General features: G+C 29.3%; 2 protein-coding genes across 7 annotated transcripts in view; one reads left to right on the top strand and one right to left on the bottom strand.

The window, feature by feature from the left end:
• Positions 1-545: 545 nt before the first annotated feature.
• LOC106678899 (zinc finger protein 43-like) lies at positions 546-8,279 on the top strand (the record flags this gene model as incomplete). The annotated part of the gene is given in 2 exon segments (XM_067045222.1): positions 546-1,369; positions 6,868-8,279. Coding segments are annotated over 2 exon segments (1,719 nt in total). The 3' UTR covers positions 7,775-8,279.
• Positions 8,280-8,889: 610 nt separating this feature from the next.
• LOC106678905 (uncharacterized) overlaps positions 8,890-19,620 on the bottom strand; it is a 32,535-nt gene continuing 21,804 nt past the window's right edge. For 4 of the 6 annotated variants that reach the window (XM_014417748.2, XM_014417750.2, XM_014417751.3 and 1 more), the window contains 6 exons: positions 16,973-17,177; positions 15,103-15,308; positions 14,103-14,219; positions 13,905-14,026; positions 10,471-10,614; positions 8,890-9,558 (listed from right to left, as the gene is read on the bottom strand). In XM_014417748.2, coding sequence (XP_014273234.1) covers positions 9,500-9,558; positions 10,471-10,614; positions 13,905-14,026; positions 14,103-14,219; positions 15,103-15,308; positions 16,973-17,177 — 853 coding nt within the window. In that variant the 3' untranslated portion in view covers positions 8,890-9,499. The remainder of the gene's footprint in view (positions 9,559-10,470; positions 10,615-13,904; positions 14,027-14,102; positions 14,220-15,102; positions 15,309-16,972; positions 17,178-19,620) is intronic. The other 2 variants (XM_014417749.2, XM_067045223.1) reach the window with 1 other exon arrangement.

Below are 19,620 nucleotides of genomic sequence, written 5' to 3'. Positions count from 1 at the left end.
ATGGGACTTTATTATGTTGTCTATATATTCATTAAATATGTATCATTTTTTTGTTATTTACAGAACAAATATATATTATAAATATTCATTGAAGGTGTTCTATTAAGATTAAATGTTCAGGATGGATTATTTAACGAAAATAAATGTCCTTTTTCTCCCTCATTTTCCTGAAGAAATTTGGTTAGCTTAAATCTTGATTCATCTTATGACAGAAATTCAGGTTTTACTATATTTTGTTAATATGGTTTAATAAAAATTAAAAAAGAAAAAGAAATTGTTAACTTGTAAATTTACTTTTAGGGAAGGAAGATCAAAAGGAACTATAAATCAAATGTCTGTGTTGCAGTGTGGTAAATGTACATTAGAATTCAAGACAATTGTGTTGTTAAAACATCATTTAAAAGAAACACACTCTATTCATGTCTGTCACTGTGGTGAAAAATTTACATCCATAACTTACCTGGAGAGGCATGAGAGGCACTGCAAAGTCAAACCTAAGAATAAAAAAAAAAATCTTAAGTTCCGGTGTAAAAGATGTTTATTAGAATTTGAGACAAATGCTGCATTATTTAGACATGTCAGAAAAGAACACTCTTCTATTGTGTCACTGTGGTTCCAAATTTACGGCTGTTAAGCACCTACTTTTACATAAAAAGCGTTATGACAAACCTAATGTAGCTTGTAAATATTGCGAGAAGCTATTCATATCAACTTGCGATAAAAAAGTTCATATGAAATCTCATACATTGGAGGGGTTTCATTGTCATTTGTGTAGTTTTGTAACATGCTCAAAATCTAAGTTGTGGGTTCATACATGGAAGCATAACAGAAAAAACAGATACTTTTGTAATTATTGTGACAAAGGATTTTTGTTTAGAAAGTCCTGTGAAGCTCATGTAGTGAATGAGCATGTAGCTGCACTTTTTGTATCCACTATATGTAAGAAATCGTTCAGCTCTGCAGATTATCTAAATTGCCATGAAAAAAATGTGCATATGACAAAAACTAAAGATTTTCTGTGTGAAACGTGTGGAAAAGCCTTCAAAACTAGTAGAATTTGTAATGCTCACAAAAAAATCCACCTTGGTATCAAGTATGATTGTCATATATGCAACAAAAGTCTCACCAGTGCATATTCTTTAAACAAACATATGCTTTTACACAAAGGAGAAAAGAATATGATTTGTCATGTATGTGGCAAGGCATTTGTATATCCCAAGTACTTGACCATTCACATTCGCACCCACACTGGAGAACGTCCGTATAAGTGCCAGGAGTGTGGAAAATGCTTCCATCAGCTCACCACTCTCAGGAGACACCAAAAGTGTCACTCATGTGACATCCTCGGTCGGGTATCACTCAGGTCAACGTCCATATAAATGCCAGGAGTGTGGAAGATGCTACACAGATAAAAGGAACCTTACCAAGCATATGAAATCTTTTTCCAGTTAAAGAGAAAAAAATAGATAAATTTTACATTGTAGTGTTTGCTTATTGCAACCCCTGACCTATATCCTATCTATATCTATAAATATATTCATTATTAGTTATTATCATTTTATTATTAGTTACTAAAACATTATAGTAAGGCCTGAAAACGTCAGAAAAAAATAAAAATAATTAAAAGGTTGAATTAGTTATCTATAAATTATATATTGAAATGATCATTATGTTATGAAAACACTGTGTGATTGGTTGATTATTATGATGAATTGTTGAAACATCATTGTAATTTTTAGTTTATTCTTATCTCTTACATTGTTTTAAAGAATAGTCTATCAATATACCAAGGACTTTAATTTAATAGAGAATTAAACTCACTCCTTATTATCTTTAATATGAACCAATATTGAAATTTTATTTAGAATTATTTGAAAGTATTATAATACAATTAAAATAAATTATATCCATATAGTCCAACATTCTTTATTAATTATTTTATATCTCTAAAGTTTCGTTGTAATGTTGGTATAACTAATTGAAATATGATTCTATTGATCATCCTTCACATGTCATATTTTAGACGCTCTTTCTTTATCACTATTTTATTATTTTCCTTTATTATTAAAGATCCTGATTCAAAAATTTTCAGTTTTAAACACAAATATTGAAAATTCTTACTTATTTGTAATGGACAATAAATTTAAATTAACTATTATAGTATACTACAAGTTACGATTGGTCATTATCTTAACCCCCTCCCTCCAAGGTAATACAATACATGAATACGTGTAGACCTCCTCAGAAATCTATTTAATATTGTTAGTGCCTCTTGAACTGTGTCCTCTCAGTATTTTGATGTTTTATTAAGTGATTTTTGACTTTAAATTTTTATAATATATATATTACAATTAAAACATTAATTACAATATTCTACATTGCTGTGATAAGGTTTGTGCCAACTTAACTATACCTGCTAAGCTACTAGGGTATATATAATAATATATTTATACATACAGACAGACCTGGCATGCACAGTTATTGCTAGATTTGAGAATGAATATTTATTGAAAGTTTGATATCAATTGTATTTATTTAAAATTTAACATTTACGTGTACATTATGATTTGGCAACATAAATTGAACTAAAATATGTGTTAATGAACATAACATATTTTTGTTCTTTTTATTGGTAATTATTTTCATTTGACTATAAAACCCAAGGTTTTATCTGTAACTAATAGTTATATAAAGGAACACTTTATCAAATTCTAGAAGTATGTTTAAAACACAAAAGTATATATTTGTTTTTTTGTTTTTTATTGGATATATAGGCCCAGTTGTCTTTACTGTTTTACTAATTTTTATTTTATTTCAATGCTCTTTAATATATCATGTTTTTTGTAGTTCCCATTGGCAAATATACAAACAAATCCCTAAATTTTCCTATAGAGGAATATGCCACACATAATTATCTTTAATTCCTGAATTCAGTCTATCTCTGAACCTAGAATGTAAAGAGGCAGCTCAAAATTTCATTTGTCGGAAGTATAAATGGCTGGACGGGTAACATTTCCCAAAGAAATAATTATTTAATGTTAAAAATCATTTTAGGGTATTTTTTGTTGCCTGTGTTCCCTGTTTATTTCTTGAAAGGAGGTTTCAAATACATTCATATACAACAGTGCCGAACATTTAAAATTGTCCTTCCAATAAAGGTATCCTTTTAAGCAATTAGTCCTCATCAAAAGGTTTCACAGGACCAGTAAATAAACAAAAATAAAGTGTCTGCCCTGTCTACTGACATTTTCATCGCTTCCAGTGAAATTGTATAAGAAAAAATGTTTGTCATCTCATTGATAATATTGGTCCAATAAACATCTAAGAGGCAATACATGATCTTGAATGGTCTGGAATATATACCCTTCAGGTTAAAATAAAAAGTAAAAACATTTCTCACAGAACCTGCTAAAATTCTAGATTTACAGAAATATGAATGATTAGTTCAACATTCTGTATCTTTGATAATGATAGTCTTGATTTCAATTATTGTTTTTTTGTTATTTGTTGAAAATTTAATTACAAATCAAAAACTGTCTGCAGTAAAAGAAAAAATTGAGCTAAGCACAAAAAAAACATTTAATTTTGTCTATACTTTATTGTTTGCCTGACAAATTGGGAAGTTCGGTACCTTAAAACCTTCCCATGAAGACAGGGAATATTTTGAAAAAAAAATAGCATACAAATCGGTCCAGTATTTCAAAAACTTATTATGGACCAATATTTAAACTATTCTCTTTTATATACATAAAAGATATACATTAATTATTGTTTTTAAGTCCATAAATAATTTTTGTTACTATGTAGGAATTTAATTCAATGCGTAATACATTTTTATAGAATGTATTAGACATTTTAGAGTTAATTAATCTTCCTATTATTTGATATCTACATAATAATTATTTTAGTTATAGATTTTTTAAAGTTCATTCTCAAGGAATACCTACCTCTGACCCATAATATACGAAAAATGGCAATTCAGTACTCAGAATGGGTTCATATTTGCTAATAATGTCATTCCTTGTTTTGTTAACTTTTTCATATTTTCCTTGTGGTAGGGGTTGGTTTTATTACAAAATAAGATAAGCCTATATTCAGGTTGTTTACAAGTTGAGAATTTCAATCTAGAAATGTGTAGGAAAAAAATGGAAAATTGTGGAAAAACCAGGAAAGTTCAATATCTCCTTGGGTTTATCATTATCATTGCCAGTAATCCTTTTTTTCTTCTTAATTCAGTGTTATCCATTACAACTGCTATTATTTGCAAGAGTGGTGTAAGTTAAGCATGATTTTTAAGACATTCAAAGGTTTATTGGATGTTTTATATAGATTGTCCTTAAGGTTCAACAACATTTTCTGTCATAATTAGTCGGTCAAAAGCATATATAATTATTTAAAAGCACTTTAAGACAATAAGTTCAATAATTAATTTTGATTGTTTAAATAAAATCAATTGTATCCAAATTAAAGACAAATATTGTTATGATAGGAAGGTGTAACAGAGTTAAATTGAATGAAATAGTGACATAGGGTAATTTTTACTGAAACTAGTGACCTAGGCAGAATAACCTGCAAAAAAAAAGTTTAAATAATTTATGTGAGTGTAAATAGGTTTTAAGATTGTTCTTGAGGATGGCCGAATAGACCGATACATTAGACTTTAGAGAAAATAAAGAATGTTTTGAGTCTTTAATTTGAATATAATTATTTTATTTAAACATTAATAACCAGTCTCAAGAAAGTGAAAAGAATAAAAGACACCATTTTTGTGTCCAATGATTTTTAATTTAAACTTTATTATAGCATAATATACAACATATGTGGATAATTAAAATTTTATAATATGAAAATGGTCTCCGAAAAGGGAAGATAGTCAGTTTAGAAGTTAGGCTAAGTCTTTGTAGTTTTAATGTATCACTTTTTTCCTGATAAATTTTGTGCCACGATGAAAAAAGTTTGGGAACTGATGACCTAAACAGCCTTTTCCATTTTCCAATTTTTATTTTCTTTAAAGTTTTTTTAATACAATATTACTACAAGGGAAAATTATTTCTCTAAAAGCAGTTAAAAGTGACAGATAATTTTAAAAATAACAATCACTGTGACTTATAACTTTACCCTACTTGAGATCTGGGTAATGGAGCTCATGAAGGTTTTCCCATGGAATTCCGGTATTACAATTACTAGTGGTAAAACAAAGTATATCAAAATAAATATAAATACATGGCTTTAGAATAATTAGAACTTATTACAATAATATTAAACGAGTTGTAAAATTGAAATGTACATACTCTAGCCAATTTAAATTATTGGAACATTGCTGATTGACCGTGTGTATTAATAAATGGAATATGGGCAGGGTACGGTCAAATAAAACTCAAATTATAACTATTTTAATTGAGCCAACGTTTTGCCCCACGTTGCAGGGCTAAAAAAGATACAAACACTTTCGTTCATTTTATTCCTTTATTCTTGATATTATTCTTATCCCCCTTTTTCATCTATTAGTTTATACTTTTTTTTATTTGTTACTATTTCCGTTTTCATTTATTGTTTATAACCCTTTATTTTTCTTATTTAATTTTTTCATTGTATACCCTTGTAATTTTCAATTTACTTTTGTTAAGTGCTTGTATCTTTTTTAGCCCTGCAACGTGGGGCGAAACGTTGGCTCAATAAAAATAGTACACCCTTTTACTATTTCAGTTTTATTCTATCGCACCTGGACCATATTCCATTTATTTTAACAATTTAAGTTATGTATTCCTAAATATGTCCTTAGGTTTATGTATGGAATTGTATTGAAATCATATGATTAATTTGAAAATTGCATACTTTATCAAAATGATCAGTATTAAATGACTGACAAAAGCTTTTCCTAAAAACACATGAGTCAAAGACAATCTCAAATCAAGATCTAGTCTTTTTTTTCCCCCTCTGGCATATGGGGTGATTATTTTACAGGTAATCAACTTATTCCAACAGCGTGAAGGTGGACTTTCATATTGTGGGGTTGTCATGATATAGACAACTATCCCAGACTGGATTTAAACCGGCCTTTAGCCTCAAGGTTGCTGAAGTGATGTCATAACAACTCAAAATCCCACAGTTCAGTAATGTGCATACACCTGATTCATTCTTTATAAAATAAGAATCCTCCTACCTACTTCTCCCCCTTCCTATTCAAAATTTAAGTTCCCAGACTTGTGGATGTTGGTATTGGTCTATTCAAGTTTAACTAGATGATGATAAGATCTAGGTATCTTATGATGAAAATATAGACACAATTTAAAATTTCATACACATACCATAATCCCAAATTAAGGGGCTATTTATTTTTTTTGATTTTTATTCAAATACAGAGGAATTGGTAGTTATTACTACAATTTACCATTTCTTAATTTCATTAGATAAATTTTGAAGCAAATTTCCACTTATTTTTCTATCAGGCACTTGTCAATTAAAACTTAGCTAAATAAAATAAAATCTGTCTGGTTTCTCATTTAAGGGAAATAGAAATAATGAACTTAACTTCCTCTGATACTTATTAACCGGCAGGTGGGTCTGTCACTCAGTTACAACAATTTGTCTATTTATTATATCTTTCCATGCATATGTTATATACAGTGAATATGTGACTGTACTTATTTATTTATTATGGAAATTGATTGTACAATCTAAAAAAATAAATTAGTTCATAACATCAAAATTTAAGACAAATTAGTATTGCTACGAGTCCCTCAGATCCACCTGTTGCATGGAGGGTGTGAAATATAATTTTTATTATAACTTTCTTTTGAAAGATAGATGTTTCAAAGTTTAACTAGTATAAATAGATTATCTAATTAGTGTCATATTTATTTATAGGAATAACATCAGTTTAAAAAGAGATGGTAACCAGAAGGAAAAAAGTGCTAACCTAAATAGTTGTCCTCTTTGTAAAAAACAATTTCAAAATTCAGAAACGTTACAGAAACATGAAGAGAAACATTTTGGTAATATCCAATGTGAAATTTGTTCAAAAAAATTCTCGAGTTTGAAAAAATTATCGATTCACAGCAGTAGGCATTCTAAAAAATACATTTGCTCTTTCTGTAATTATGCTAGCCATTCGTCAAGTAATTTTAAAATCCATTTGATGAAACACAACAAGCAATGTCTCATTGAATGTGAAGATTGTGGAAAAGGATTTTATAGCCTTTCTTATTATAGAGAGCACAGATCAGTCAAGCATAGTAATGAAATTGTCATTAACAAATGCGAATTTTGTCAGAAGGCCTATCACAGTAAATTTTATTTGAACCAGCACTTGAAAATTCACTCGCCAGATTTTGTTAAAAAAACATTCCAGTGCGAATTATGCGGCAAAACATTCCAGTCATGGAAGGGTATGAAAAAACATGCAAATTCTATTCATGACAGAGCTAAACATAAATGTGATTTATGTGGGAAAGAGGTAACCTGTTTACAATCTTTGAAGAACCACAAAAAAATACACAGCGGGGAGAAGTCATTTGTCTGCGACATATGTGGTAAAGGGTTTATAGCCCTTAACAATCTTGTTGTGCATGAGCGTATCCATTCAGGAGAAAAACCGTACAAATGTGATCAATGTGATAAGTCATTTTCTCAACAGTCTACGCTGAAAGTTCACAAGAGGTGTCACTCAGGGGAAAAGCCATATCCGTGTTATCAATGTAATAAGAGGTTTATAACTCGTTCGCACATGAAGAAGCATGAAAAAACCCATAAAGAAACTGAAAAAAATGTGTAATTAAAACTAATGATTTATTCTGTTTTTTTCAATACACTACCAAATCAAGGAAAAAATATTCAAATTACATCTAAAAACTTCGAAATGATCTTGTTGAACTTTTGAGCAAGATTTACTGGTATTTTTTAAAACAAATACATTATTTTAAAAAGGTAAGATGAATGTGGGTTAATATAGATTTGTGCCAAGTATTAATGGGTTTTGGAGGAGATTGTTACATAACTACCAATGATTATTTCAATTGTAAGATTAATAGTTGACTGTATGTAATACATTGTAGGAAGATAGTCCACAGTGGTCAATAAAGCTAAAAAATAGTAGACACATATTTATTATTAATCAACTTTTCACCCCACTTTCCTGGGCTAAAAATGAGAAAGAGATATTAACATTGTAAAATATGATAAAAAAAATATATAAATAAAAAAGAGTGTTAAAAGTTATGTAAAAAAGTGGAACACAACAAGTATGGTAATGTGATATAATTGTTGATGTAAGATTAAAAGATAAAAAAAGAAATTTGGTTTCAATCACCTATCTTCCTATAATATAGTAATTTAAAGTAAAAACATGTTAATGAATTATCACGGATGATAGCTCCCCTTCTCCCCCCCCCCAATAAAAGTTGAGGACCCTCTCCATTTATGCTCTTACTCTGAGTGGAGCCAATGGCACCAGAGTATTTGGACCACATGACAAAAAAAAAAAATTCACTCTAACTTTCATAATGTTTACTATTTCATTTTAGCCATTTTTTTTACCTAGCCATGTTCCTAACTAAGCTACTCAAATGTTCATTTTTTTATGAAAGATGTAACAGTAATTTATATCCCAGGTTTCATATATTTCCTAGTTAGAAGGTTAATTAATATATTTTGAAAATTGGGAGAAACTCATAATTAAATATTTCAAACAGAATTAAAAAATAAATAATTCTTCAAGAGACACTAAATATCCACTGAACAGAGTAGTCTTCTTTCTCTTTAAATGAAGAAAAGAAAAGAAAAAATGGGTTATCATTTTGTTTCCAACAAACTTCACTTACGAACTATTAATTGGAATAATATACATAATATAATGATTCACAGAAAGGAAATTAATAATTTATTCATAAATCACTTTTCAAAGATATAATTTATTGACAAATCTAAAATTTATGATTTTCAGTCTGTTTGCAAATTGAGAGAATGATAATCAAAACAACTCCCAATTCTGTAAGGTTTCAAGGCATGAATATAAATAAATATGATCATTAACAATTTTTTTTTTAGAGCACAAATTAAATATGCCAAAGTTTATCTAATTTACATAAATATATAAATGTTATATATATTCAAGAAAGAAACAACAGAGAATAATAACATCTTAGGAAATATATATACCTTTAATAATGTAGGCATTTTTTTTTCTATGTTACTAATAAGTACATAATATTAAAAAAATCTAGTCTAATGTCTATAAAAAAAGTAACTGTTATTTATTACAGTGTAAATGCAAAACCTTTGACAAGTCGTCATACTCGTATAGATTCCTTTTTTTTTTTGTTTTTGTTTGGTTAACCTTTTCTTTAAAAGAAAATCAACTTATCGCTTTAACAATGTTAAACATGATTCTGTTCCGACAAGCAAACACATTCAGTATTTAACTATGATCACAGAGAGAGCTAAATAACTTAAATATCTCAAAGGATATCCGAGTTCTGAAATACTGACATAACCAAACTGCTTACAACTCGCTGTGGCTGAAGATTCCATTTCCACTGTCGATGGGAGGTGGTTGAAGTCCTAAAAAAAAAATATAAATATAAATGAATTTTTAATAATACAGTTCAAAGGAAAAATAATGAGTTTTTCCATATTTTCAATTCTTTTATTTTAACAAAAAAAAAAATCTTTTAGTATTTACTGTAAAATTAAAAATAAAGTATAGTGCCTATGGGTCTAAGACCTTCAGAATGAATTAGATGCTATAAACGAAAGTATCCCATTCCGTTAGAGATTCTAAAGTTAGGTGCACTGGAGAAGGTTAAAAAATTAACAATACTCTTAAAATATAGGCTAAATGCCGCTGTTATAACCCCTCAAATCAACATTGTTGATGTTTGAAGGAATGAACATGTATAGTAGGATACCTTATACAGGAAAGGACATGTTCAAGATAGACAGGACTGTAATGAGGCATAGAATTTTCTAAGTTATCATATAAAAATATCAAATAAAAAAATTCACTACTCAGTGAGTAATAAACAAAAATTGATTTAGTTATTGTCTTTATGTACTGCATGAAAAAATTATAAACACCTTTTTAAAGTAGAGCAACTAAATTTGAAGCCATAAGGGAAACCATTTATACAGAATATTCTATAAGGTAATTTATTATATTTTGTGATAATTTTTTTTTTTACTTCCTGGTCATTTCTGATATGTGGGAGGGTTTTCTACATGTAACCAACCTACTCTAACCAGAATGGGGGGTCAAGTTTCATTCTGTAATGCTACTATGAAATAAAAGTCAATCTCTTAGACCAGATTTGAACCGATGCTGCTGCAGTTATAGGAATTATCCTATAGGGAAGGATAGAACAAATTTTGACTATTTGGTTAATTCAGTATTTCGTTTTTGTTTTAAATAGAATCTTATCCAATAAATTGAAATTATTTATGCTAATAAAAAATAAAATAAGTAAGATTACTTACCCTGTTTTTTGTAGAAAAGTATATACGCATTACTGTAATCTTCTTCAAGTGGGGATTGTTTCGAAACGAAGCTGTCATTAAAGTAATGCCACTGATGAGTATATGGGTGCTGAGCATAAGTTGTGTAGTGTCCTGCTGAAACACCTAACAACAATAGATTAGTGAGAAATTTTTCTGCCACTTGTGGAAAATACTTCAATAAGGGAATTGATAAAATAACTGAGGCATAGTATTATATCTTATATCTGGAAATTACAAACAGTCTGAACTTCCAATCCATTATTACTTGACTGTAATAAGGCCAATCTGGACATACAGAGTTGAGGTTTGGAGCTCCACTAAACCTTTGAATCCCTCTTTTATCCAACCCTTACAATCGAAAACTCGATTCGTAAAAACCTCAATGATCCTTACTTTGTCACAAATAAAATCATACATGAAGACCTTAACTTAATGTTCCATATGTAATCGATCTAGCCCAAACCAGATACCATTCCTTCCATTATAAACTCCTCAACCACCCAAACCCTACCAAACTTTGCTTTCTCTACTATTCATGACAACCCTGATATGAAGATGGCAACCAATGTGTAGTTTCACTCCATTATAAACTTACATCAAATTTACTACATGTATCATTATGTACAGTAGTAAATTCCAATATATTATTACATCTTATAATTCACAATTTTCGTAAGCATTTAATGCACTTGTACATATTACATTGTTAAACAGGGTGTTTCAGAGTTGTGTCCAAACAGAAAATATGGATTGGGATCTCCAAACAGAAAAAATTCTTTATGAAGATATCTCTGTAAACACTTCCTTTAGGAAGATATTTACATCTAAAGATTATCATCTATATGGATTATTTAGGTTATAATTAACAAATTAATATGAGCTCCAACTAATTTATAAATGAAATGTAAACATTCATTTTAAATATTGTTCAAAGTAAGTTCCAGTAGTTTTCATTAAACAAAAAATCCATGGAAGCCGGGTCAATGACCTTAATGCTTTACAAAGATAATTGAAACTTGCTGGATATGCGTTACTGTTTAGCAAGTTTCAATTATTATCCTTCTTTAGACTATTTACTTATTTACTATTCTTTCAGAAATGTTGCACCCCCAACCAACTTCTCATATACTTATTTACTCAAATCCAATGCCGTTCAGCAAATGCTGGAGAGTAAGTAAGATGCCGAACCTATCTTAATGCTCGAGGTAATCACTTTGAACAACATTTAACAAGAATATAAATATTTACATTTCATTAATAAAATAGTTGGGAACACATATTAATTTATTTATTACAACCTATAAAGTTTATAAAAATAAAAATCTCCAGATGTGAATACCTCATAAATGAAGCAATATCTTTATTTTATGCACTCAAATATCATTCTGGGTCAACATCACATCAGTACATAGGAGTGATAACTTAGGCTTAGACACATACATTTTCAGCTTAGAAAGTGAATAGCCAAAAATGTATGTTACTTTTTTTAATAAGTTCCTCTTAGAGTAAACAGACTTAGTATTAAATCATTTAAAACTATTTCTTTTCTCTAAAATGATATACAGTGAAGTCTCACTTATACGAAAATCACTTATACGAAACATTCAGTTATGCGAAGAATTTCTCAATTCCCTGCAAAAACCCCTTAATTATGTGTATGTAATTATCCATTTATACAAAATGTAGTTATACGAAACATTCAGTTATACAAAGGAAAATTTGGATTCTCTTTATGTACATATTAAATTTTATTCAGTTCTACGATTTTTTTTTTCTTCCTAGGCAAGACAAAGGACGAAAAATACCGTGAAAAACGAAACAGTAAACAACTTTTTTCCACGAATAACATTCGGTCCCAATGACTCTTTATGTTTACATTCTACTCCCTACCTTCGATTCAAAATAAAAATTGTTAGTCTCTCGTTAACGCCTGAAGTGAATATGTGTGAAAAACAGAAAACCTCAAAAAAATTTTATCATCATGGGCAAAAAAAAAATCTCTTTCTATAGAGGACAAAATTAAAATTTTAAAAGAAGTTTATGACAATCCGAATGTAACAAAAACAGAAATCGCGAAAAGATTAAAACTTCCATTGTCGACCCTCGCAACAATTGTTCAGAAAAGAGAGGAGATAGAAGCCAACTTTATTAGGGCTGGGCCAAGCTGTGCAAAAAGAGCTCGAACGCAAGGTGGCCAGTACGTCGATTTGGAAAAGGCTTTGGTTTCAGCAAAAACGGGCAGAGAGTATCCCAATAAGTGGGCCATTGCTCCAGGAAAAGGCCCTGCATTCCAGGCGCCTCAAAGCGACGAATCCATAATCGCAGAAATTGCCCCAACCCCAACTGAAGGAAGCTCGGAAGATTCCGATTCAGATGACGAAGATACTTACCCTCTTCCATCTTTTGCAGAAGCTCTTGAAGCATTTGAAGTTGTAAAACGTTTTATATATGCGAAAGAAATTAGCGAGAAGGAATCTAACACCTTAACAGAATGCAAAAGACTGATGTATTCACCCAAAAGCAACATGAAACAAACATAACGCTATTTTTTTGTCAAAAATTAAAAAATTCGGATTAAAGATAAATTAAATTTTTATACAATAAATAATTGTTTTTCTTTCAACTACATACAACATACGAATATGTACCTACTAAGTACGAGAAAAAAATTCTCAGAAATATAGATCCATAATACATATGTACTGCGTATTCACTTACACGAAATATTCACTTATACGAAGAATTTTTGGTACCCACTCATATTCGTATAGCTGAGACTTCACTGTATCAGTTCTTTAAACTAAATGAAATTATGTAACCTTACAATTATATGATCACAACATATGATCATGCATGAAAAAAACATAAAAGGACCATAATAAACTATAGAAACCATACAACTCTAAGTAACCACATAATGTATAACAATCCCAACCACAGAATAAGTTTTGATGTCGAGATTTTTAAAAAAAATACAATAAAAAGAAAATTTATTTATAGAAAAAAGCTGGAAAAGACATGACCCTCCACCCCCACTCACATTCTATTATTAAACCTTAGCAACTTAACCTTACTTACTGCACTAAGTCATTGATCAAGTACCACAGTTCTGCTGTCAAAATTAAAATTTATTATGACAATTTTAACATATTAAGTAAATACAATGTAATTTTAAAATACTCTTTTATTTATTATTACCATAAATGAAACTAACAAATTGTATAAACGTGTTGATGCACTTTTTTTAAAACCAACCGTGAATTGTATTATGCTGACAAGGGGGAAACCACAGTATCTCCGAAATGTTCAAGAATATAATAAATATATTTATAAAAAACATTGTATTTTTATTCTAAGTTTTAAACCTTTAGACAATTATAATTTTTAAAGAAGTCAATTATAATTTAAATTACCTCCTATATGACAAACGCAAGCATATAAATCATAATCAGATCCTGTAGCCAAACTAAGCCCCGTCAACGGGAACAATACTTTCTCCTCGAGTTTTGTACTTATGTGGTTATGAAAAACGAACCTGAAATAGGAAAATGAAATTAATTTTAAGACAATTGGGAAAATAAATGAAACAAATAATTTTTTTTTATAAATACCTCTTTAGATAAACTATCAAGTAATCAGGATAACGCCATACAGATAATGTCTTTGTCGCACATCTGTTTTGTTTGCATTGAGGACAAAACCAAGGATTGTTGCCATCAAGTGTTTCACTGTAAATCAGTTTTAAGTTAAAAATCTTAATATAAGACTATTGTTGAGATTGTATAATAAGAAAGAAAAGTAAATAGTGCCAATTTTAATGTTTTTTTATTAGTTTAAAGTAATGAAATCTTAATTGTATAATTTTGAGGTGTAATTAAACAGCTCTTCCAAAATAATAGTATCTGATTTTATCCCAAACACCAGCTTGATAATGCATACAATTACAAGTAACTATATTATATAACACATCACAATGGGTATCATTTTTGCAGACATTCAGTTATTATTTTATTATCACTCCGGAAACTTTCTTCAATTGAGCCATGTCAAAGGGAAAATAGTGGATAGAGGATTTAGGGGAACTTTAATAGAAATTTCTTTTCTTTTTTTGGTAAAAAAAAAAAACTAAGAAGTTGGTGGACCATGATATTAAAAAATCTGATAGATATCTCTATATTTTACTAGAAATAATTTTTTTTTCTATGCTATATAATGAAAAAACAATTTATAAAGGATTGAGGATGCCAGGCCTCACTTGATATTCACTTCCACGCCAAGAAATTTACGCAACATTGTTCCTAAGAATCCCTAATCAAATGGTCAAATGGAATCCAAAAATACTAAACTACAAAATATCAAATTCTTGATTCAATGTCGTGGAGCTACCAGGAAAAAGCTTTGCAATAAAGAAATTTGGTGCACTCAAAGCTTCATCAGCATTAAAATGATATATTACAACAATGTAAGAATATATGTATATATATATAATATTATATAATAGACCAATTAAAGTAATTAATTATGAAAGTAATTATTCTCTAATTTCTAAATAATTACTCCAAGTATAATAATTTTTAAGTTTTTTTTTTTTTTTTTTTCTGATTTCCATACCTTTGGCTGAATGCTTGTATACAATCATAGAGTGTCAGAGAGGATGTTTGCGATGATAGTGAAGCAAGCGACGAAGTGGTAGGTAAAACTTTAACAGGGGCATTAAAGGTGACAGCAATGGTGTCGCTGGTGTAAAGGCTGACTTCATCAGGCAATTCACAGCCTCTGCAATGACTATGGTACATGCACCTTGAGCAATGCAAGCCCTGTCAATAAAAAAAGGTTTTTTAGTTAGAACAATTAATAACAGCATGCAAAACTTTGGTCTTTATCACAAATTTTTAGTTCCTATCTTAGCGTTTTAATATAATATACAAGTATGAGGGGATATCTACATTCACTATAATATGTCTATAATGTTCTGGGTCATTAACAATTATTTTCTTCCACTAAAAAATTGTTTAATTTTTTTCTAAGCCAAGAAAAGTGTCAGACTGAAATTCTTCAATTAATATTTGACATAATGTATAATATGTCCTAGCTATACACAAACATCAATTCATCAAATATAGGTTGAGGTTTTCTTTTGTTCTTATTTTCTGACATTAAATGAATAATTCCTGGCAAAGGATGGTTCGATCCATATTAGGGTTCCATCTAGGAAAATTGTAGTTTAAGCAAACTTGGGACTTTTATTAGCAAAAGTAATTTTATTGGTTTATTATGTTTTAACTTTTTTTTATTTTTTTTTTATTCTAAATACAGTTTATATTAATAATAAGTGAAAATCGATCAATTATTATCACACATTTAGGGGAGAGAAAATGGTATACTTAAACAGAGAGTTGAGAAGGATAACAAAGGTCACATGGGATAAATAAATAAAAAATAGCAGATATAAATGGTACTTAAAATTAGGAATTGAGAATACTAACCTAATAGGTAAGTTTAAGCAGAAACAAAAAGGTATCTAATAATTAAAAAGCTTTATCTTGATATTTTTTTTGACATTGTGATGCTATTTAACTAAATGGCACCTAAATTAAGCAAACTTATTTCTTTTATTAAAATTTAATTTTTACTAATAGTTTAATTTTTACTTCCTCAGTTTTTTTTTACTGAAAATTATTTTCAAAATGGGCTGTCAATAGGCGATGTACAATAGATCAATGGATTCTACAACTTTTTTTGGCACCCTTCTGAGACTAAAAAAAATTGTGGCACCCTTGATAGGCTAGGTTCGCAACACCTTGCTGGGCTAAAAAAAGTTTGTGCCACCCTTTTCAAGCTGAAAGAAAGTAAAAATGTCAGTATGTTTATCTCTGGAACAGTTGAGTATGTAGGAAAAGAAGAAAAAAACAGTACAAAGTAAATGCTGGGATGCATTGGATATTTTCTACTTAAATTTTAATTTTTTTTTGGTAATATATTAAGAAAGTAGAATTCAATAACGACACCCTTGCATAAGCTGCAACTTGGAACTGCTTATAACATGATCAATTTATTTTCTCAGTGAAGTTTTAAAACAATTTTTTTTTTGTTTCCCTCAATTGACATAAGGGAAATTTAAAATAAACAAGACTAATTAAAAATTCTAGTTTTTGACCTAAAATTTTAGAAATGTACTAGATTTCATATGTTAGATCTTGATTGCAGATATAAGAAAAATACTATTTGCACTAATTTTTACATTGGAGGAAATTTATAATACAGGTTATTTTATGTTCTCAATCTCCTAAAATATGAAATGACCTACTAAAGTTTTAAGTTGAAATCTTAGATAAGTAACAAGCGAACATTACTTTTTTATTAGTATAGATTTATTGATTTCATTGTCATAAAATAAAGGATATTATCATTATTTATTTACATAATTTTTATATAAACAATAATCAGCCCTTAAAAAGCATATATACAATACATGGCATACCTGTCCATCAACAAGCAGCAACCGATAAGGTTCTTTATAAGGTAGCAGTGAAGCAATGGCTTCCTTCAAGGCTTCTGATGTGCAATGGTTAGGGATTCGAACCAACATTGGATGACCGAAGAGTTCCACATTCTTCTGATTGTTATTTCCATCACCCACAGTATCAACACGGAAGACAAGAGGTATATTGATCATCCTGAAAGCACTGATGAATCAATAACGATATTATATAAAGTAAATGATAAAGGTATATATTTGTAAATTTAATAAAATATAATGATTTATAATAAATAATATTACATTTTTTTATAGTAATTATGTTAAACATGGCATGGGTTATCTCTATCTGCTTTTTGATTGAAACTAATGGTATATATTAAGCAGAGTTTATTGTCATGACCAACAATTCATCAATACGTTTATGAAGCTACTAACCCTAAGTATTAGTGTACAAAAAAAAAAAATCAGATTCCATGGGAGTGTGACCAACAGAACTCAAAATTTTGAATCTTCAAACCATATCATTATGAGTCCAATAAAAGAGAGAAAAACACTTCATTAAAAAATATAAGAAGATGGTCAAGGTTGCGGTCAAAAAAGAACAAATAGTTAAAAACTATCTTCTTATACTTAATAGTACAAGAGCCGGAAAGAAAAAAAGGCAGTTATTTCACCCTAATTTTTTATTACTTTAATGAAAATTATGTATAATTACTAATCAAAATTGATGAGTCTGCCAAGTATAGGTAGGGGGAATAAAAAATGGCGGCTGTTTCAAAACCTTAAAAAAACATTAATTTTTCAGTTGGAGCTCTATATCTTAAAAACTACCAGCAACACTAGAAAATCTAAGAGAACATTATTTTAAAGAAGAGTAAATTTTCTGAAATATTAGCCCTGAAAGAGCTATTTACAATAGCTCTCGAGTATAGCTTTTTAAAAAGCAAAATTTCTTAAAAATCTACTGAAAGATTAGTAGATAGTTAATTTATTTTGAGAAATCTATATCTCAGGAAATAGTTCCTGAGATATAGATGTACAGATGTCTATTAGCACTCAAATTAAAGCTAGTTTAATGGACTATAAAAAAGTTTATGACCTTTACCTTCGTAGGAATAGTAGTTTTCATGATATTTCCTAAAATAAATTGATTTATAGTTGTTCGGACAATAAGTTTGATTTATGAAAAACTTCATTTTAGAAACCATTGGACATACAGATGTCTGCCAGCGCTCAAATTAAAGCTAGTTAAATTTACTACAAAATAGTTAATTATGTTTATCTTTGTAGGAGTAGTAGTTTTTATGATATTTGACAAAATAAACTCACAAAATGTTTCTAGTTGTTCGTATAAAATGTTGGATTTTTGAAAAAATATATCTGTAGATCCATAAGACGCACATATGTCAGCCAACACCCAAAATAAAGGAAATTTAACTTATCACAAAGTAGTTTATGACACTTATCTTCGTAGGGATACTAGTTTTATGATATTCACATATGAATATAAATTTGGCAAATGAAAATTTGTCCGAGCAACTATAAATCAATTTATTTTAGCAAATTTCATGTAAACTATAACTCCTACGAAGATAAACTACTTTATAGCTCATTAAACTAGCTTTAATTTGGGTGCTAATAGACATCTGTACGTCAAATGGTTTTTGAGTTACAAATTTTTCAAAATAAATTCACTAACTACTGATCTTTCAGTACGTCCCATACAATATTTTTATGAAATGTTGCTTTTTAAAAAGCTATATCTCGAAAACTGTTTAATGTAAATAACTCTATTAGGGCTCATATTTTAGCAAATTTACTCTTCTTTAAATGACGTTCTCCTAGGTTTAGAGCTCCGAATGAAAATTTTTTTTTTTTATCGCTTTGAAACAGCCACCATTTTTTATTTCCCCTACCTATACTTGGCAGACTCATCAATTTTGACTAGTAATTATACATAGTTTTCATTAAAGTAATCAAAAATTGGGGTGAGATAACTGCCTTTTTTCTACTCTTGGGCTCTTGTACTATAAGTTATATGATCAACTATAGTTATGTTGCATTTGCGACAGAGGGACCCAACTTCTCTAACACCGCCTCTGACACCTGGGACTCAATGCAGGGGTGCATAATTGATGTTTAGTTTCATTAGACCATTTAGAACCCATAAGAATTTGCTGGTCACATATATAACACTAGCTTCATCCCATGGATAATCAGGAGAGAAATCTAGAGTGTTTTGCAAAGCTTGCTAAATCCATCTACAAAACTACCTATATTCAACCTCAATGGTTTTCAGGGTTGATTTTGAAGGTGATAATTTACATTAAATTTTAAGCTAAAACTAACAATAATAGCCAAATAGGGAGTCAAACTCAGAGAAATTTTCACTATTCTAGGAAAAACTGCTTATTGGGAACTTTATACATAACCAATTTAAAAACTTCTCAATATGAAGGAATTAGCACATTTTCAGTTCAACCTATTTTGGATTATGGCCTAAAAAACACTCCATGTCATGTGAATACTTCTCATTAAGAAATAGTAAGAGAGAACTGAGGAGATTGGCACCCAGATTAGGTTGGTTTCCCTTTTGTTTTAGTTAGGGGAATTAAAGCGCATGGGATTTTGGTGATGCAATGATATTA

This window comes from Halyomorpha halys, unplaced genomic scaffold (genome assembly GCF_000696795.3).
Source record: "Halyomorpha halys isolate HHAL.00 unplaced genomic scaffold, Hhal_1.1 Scaffold167.1, whole genome shotgun sequence".
NCBI lineage: Eukaryota > Metazoa > Arthropoda > Insecta > Hemiptera > Pentatomidae > Halyomorpha > Halyomorpha halys.
Note: the sequence above shows the minus strand (reverse complement) of the source record. Positions and strands in the feature narration are given on the sequence as shown.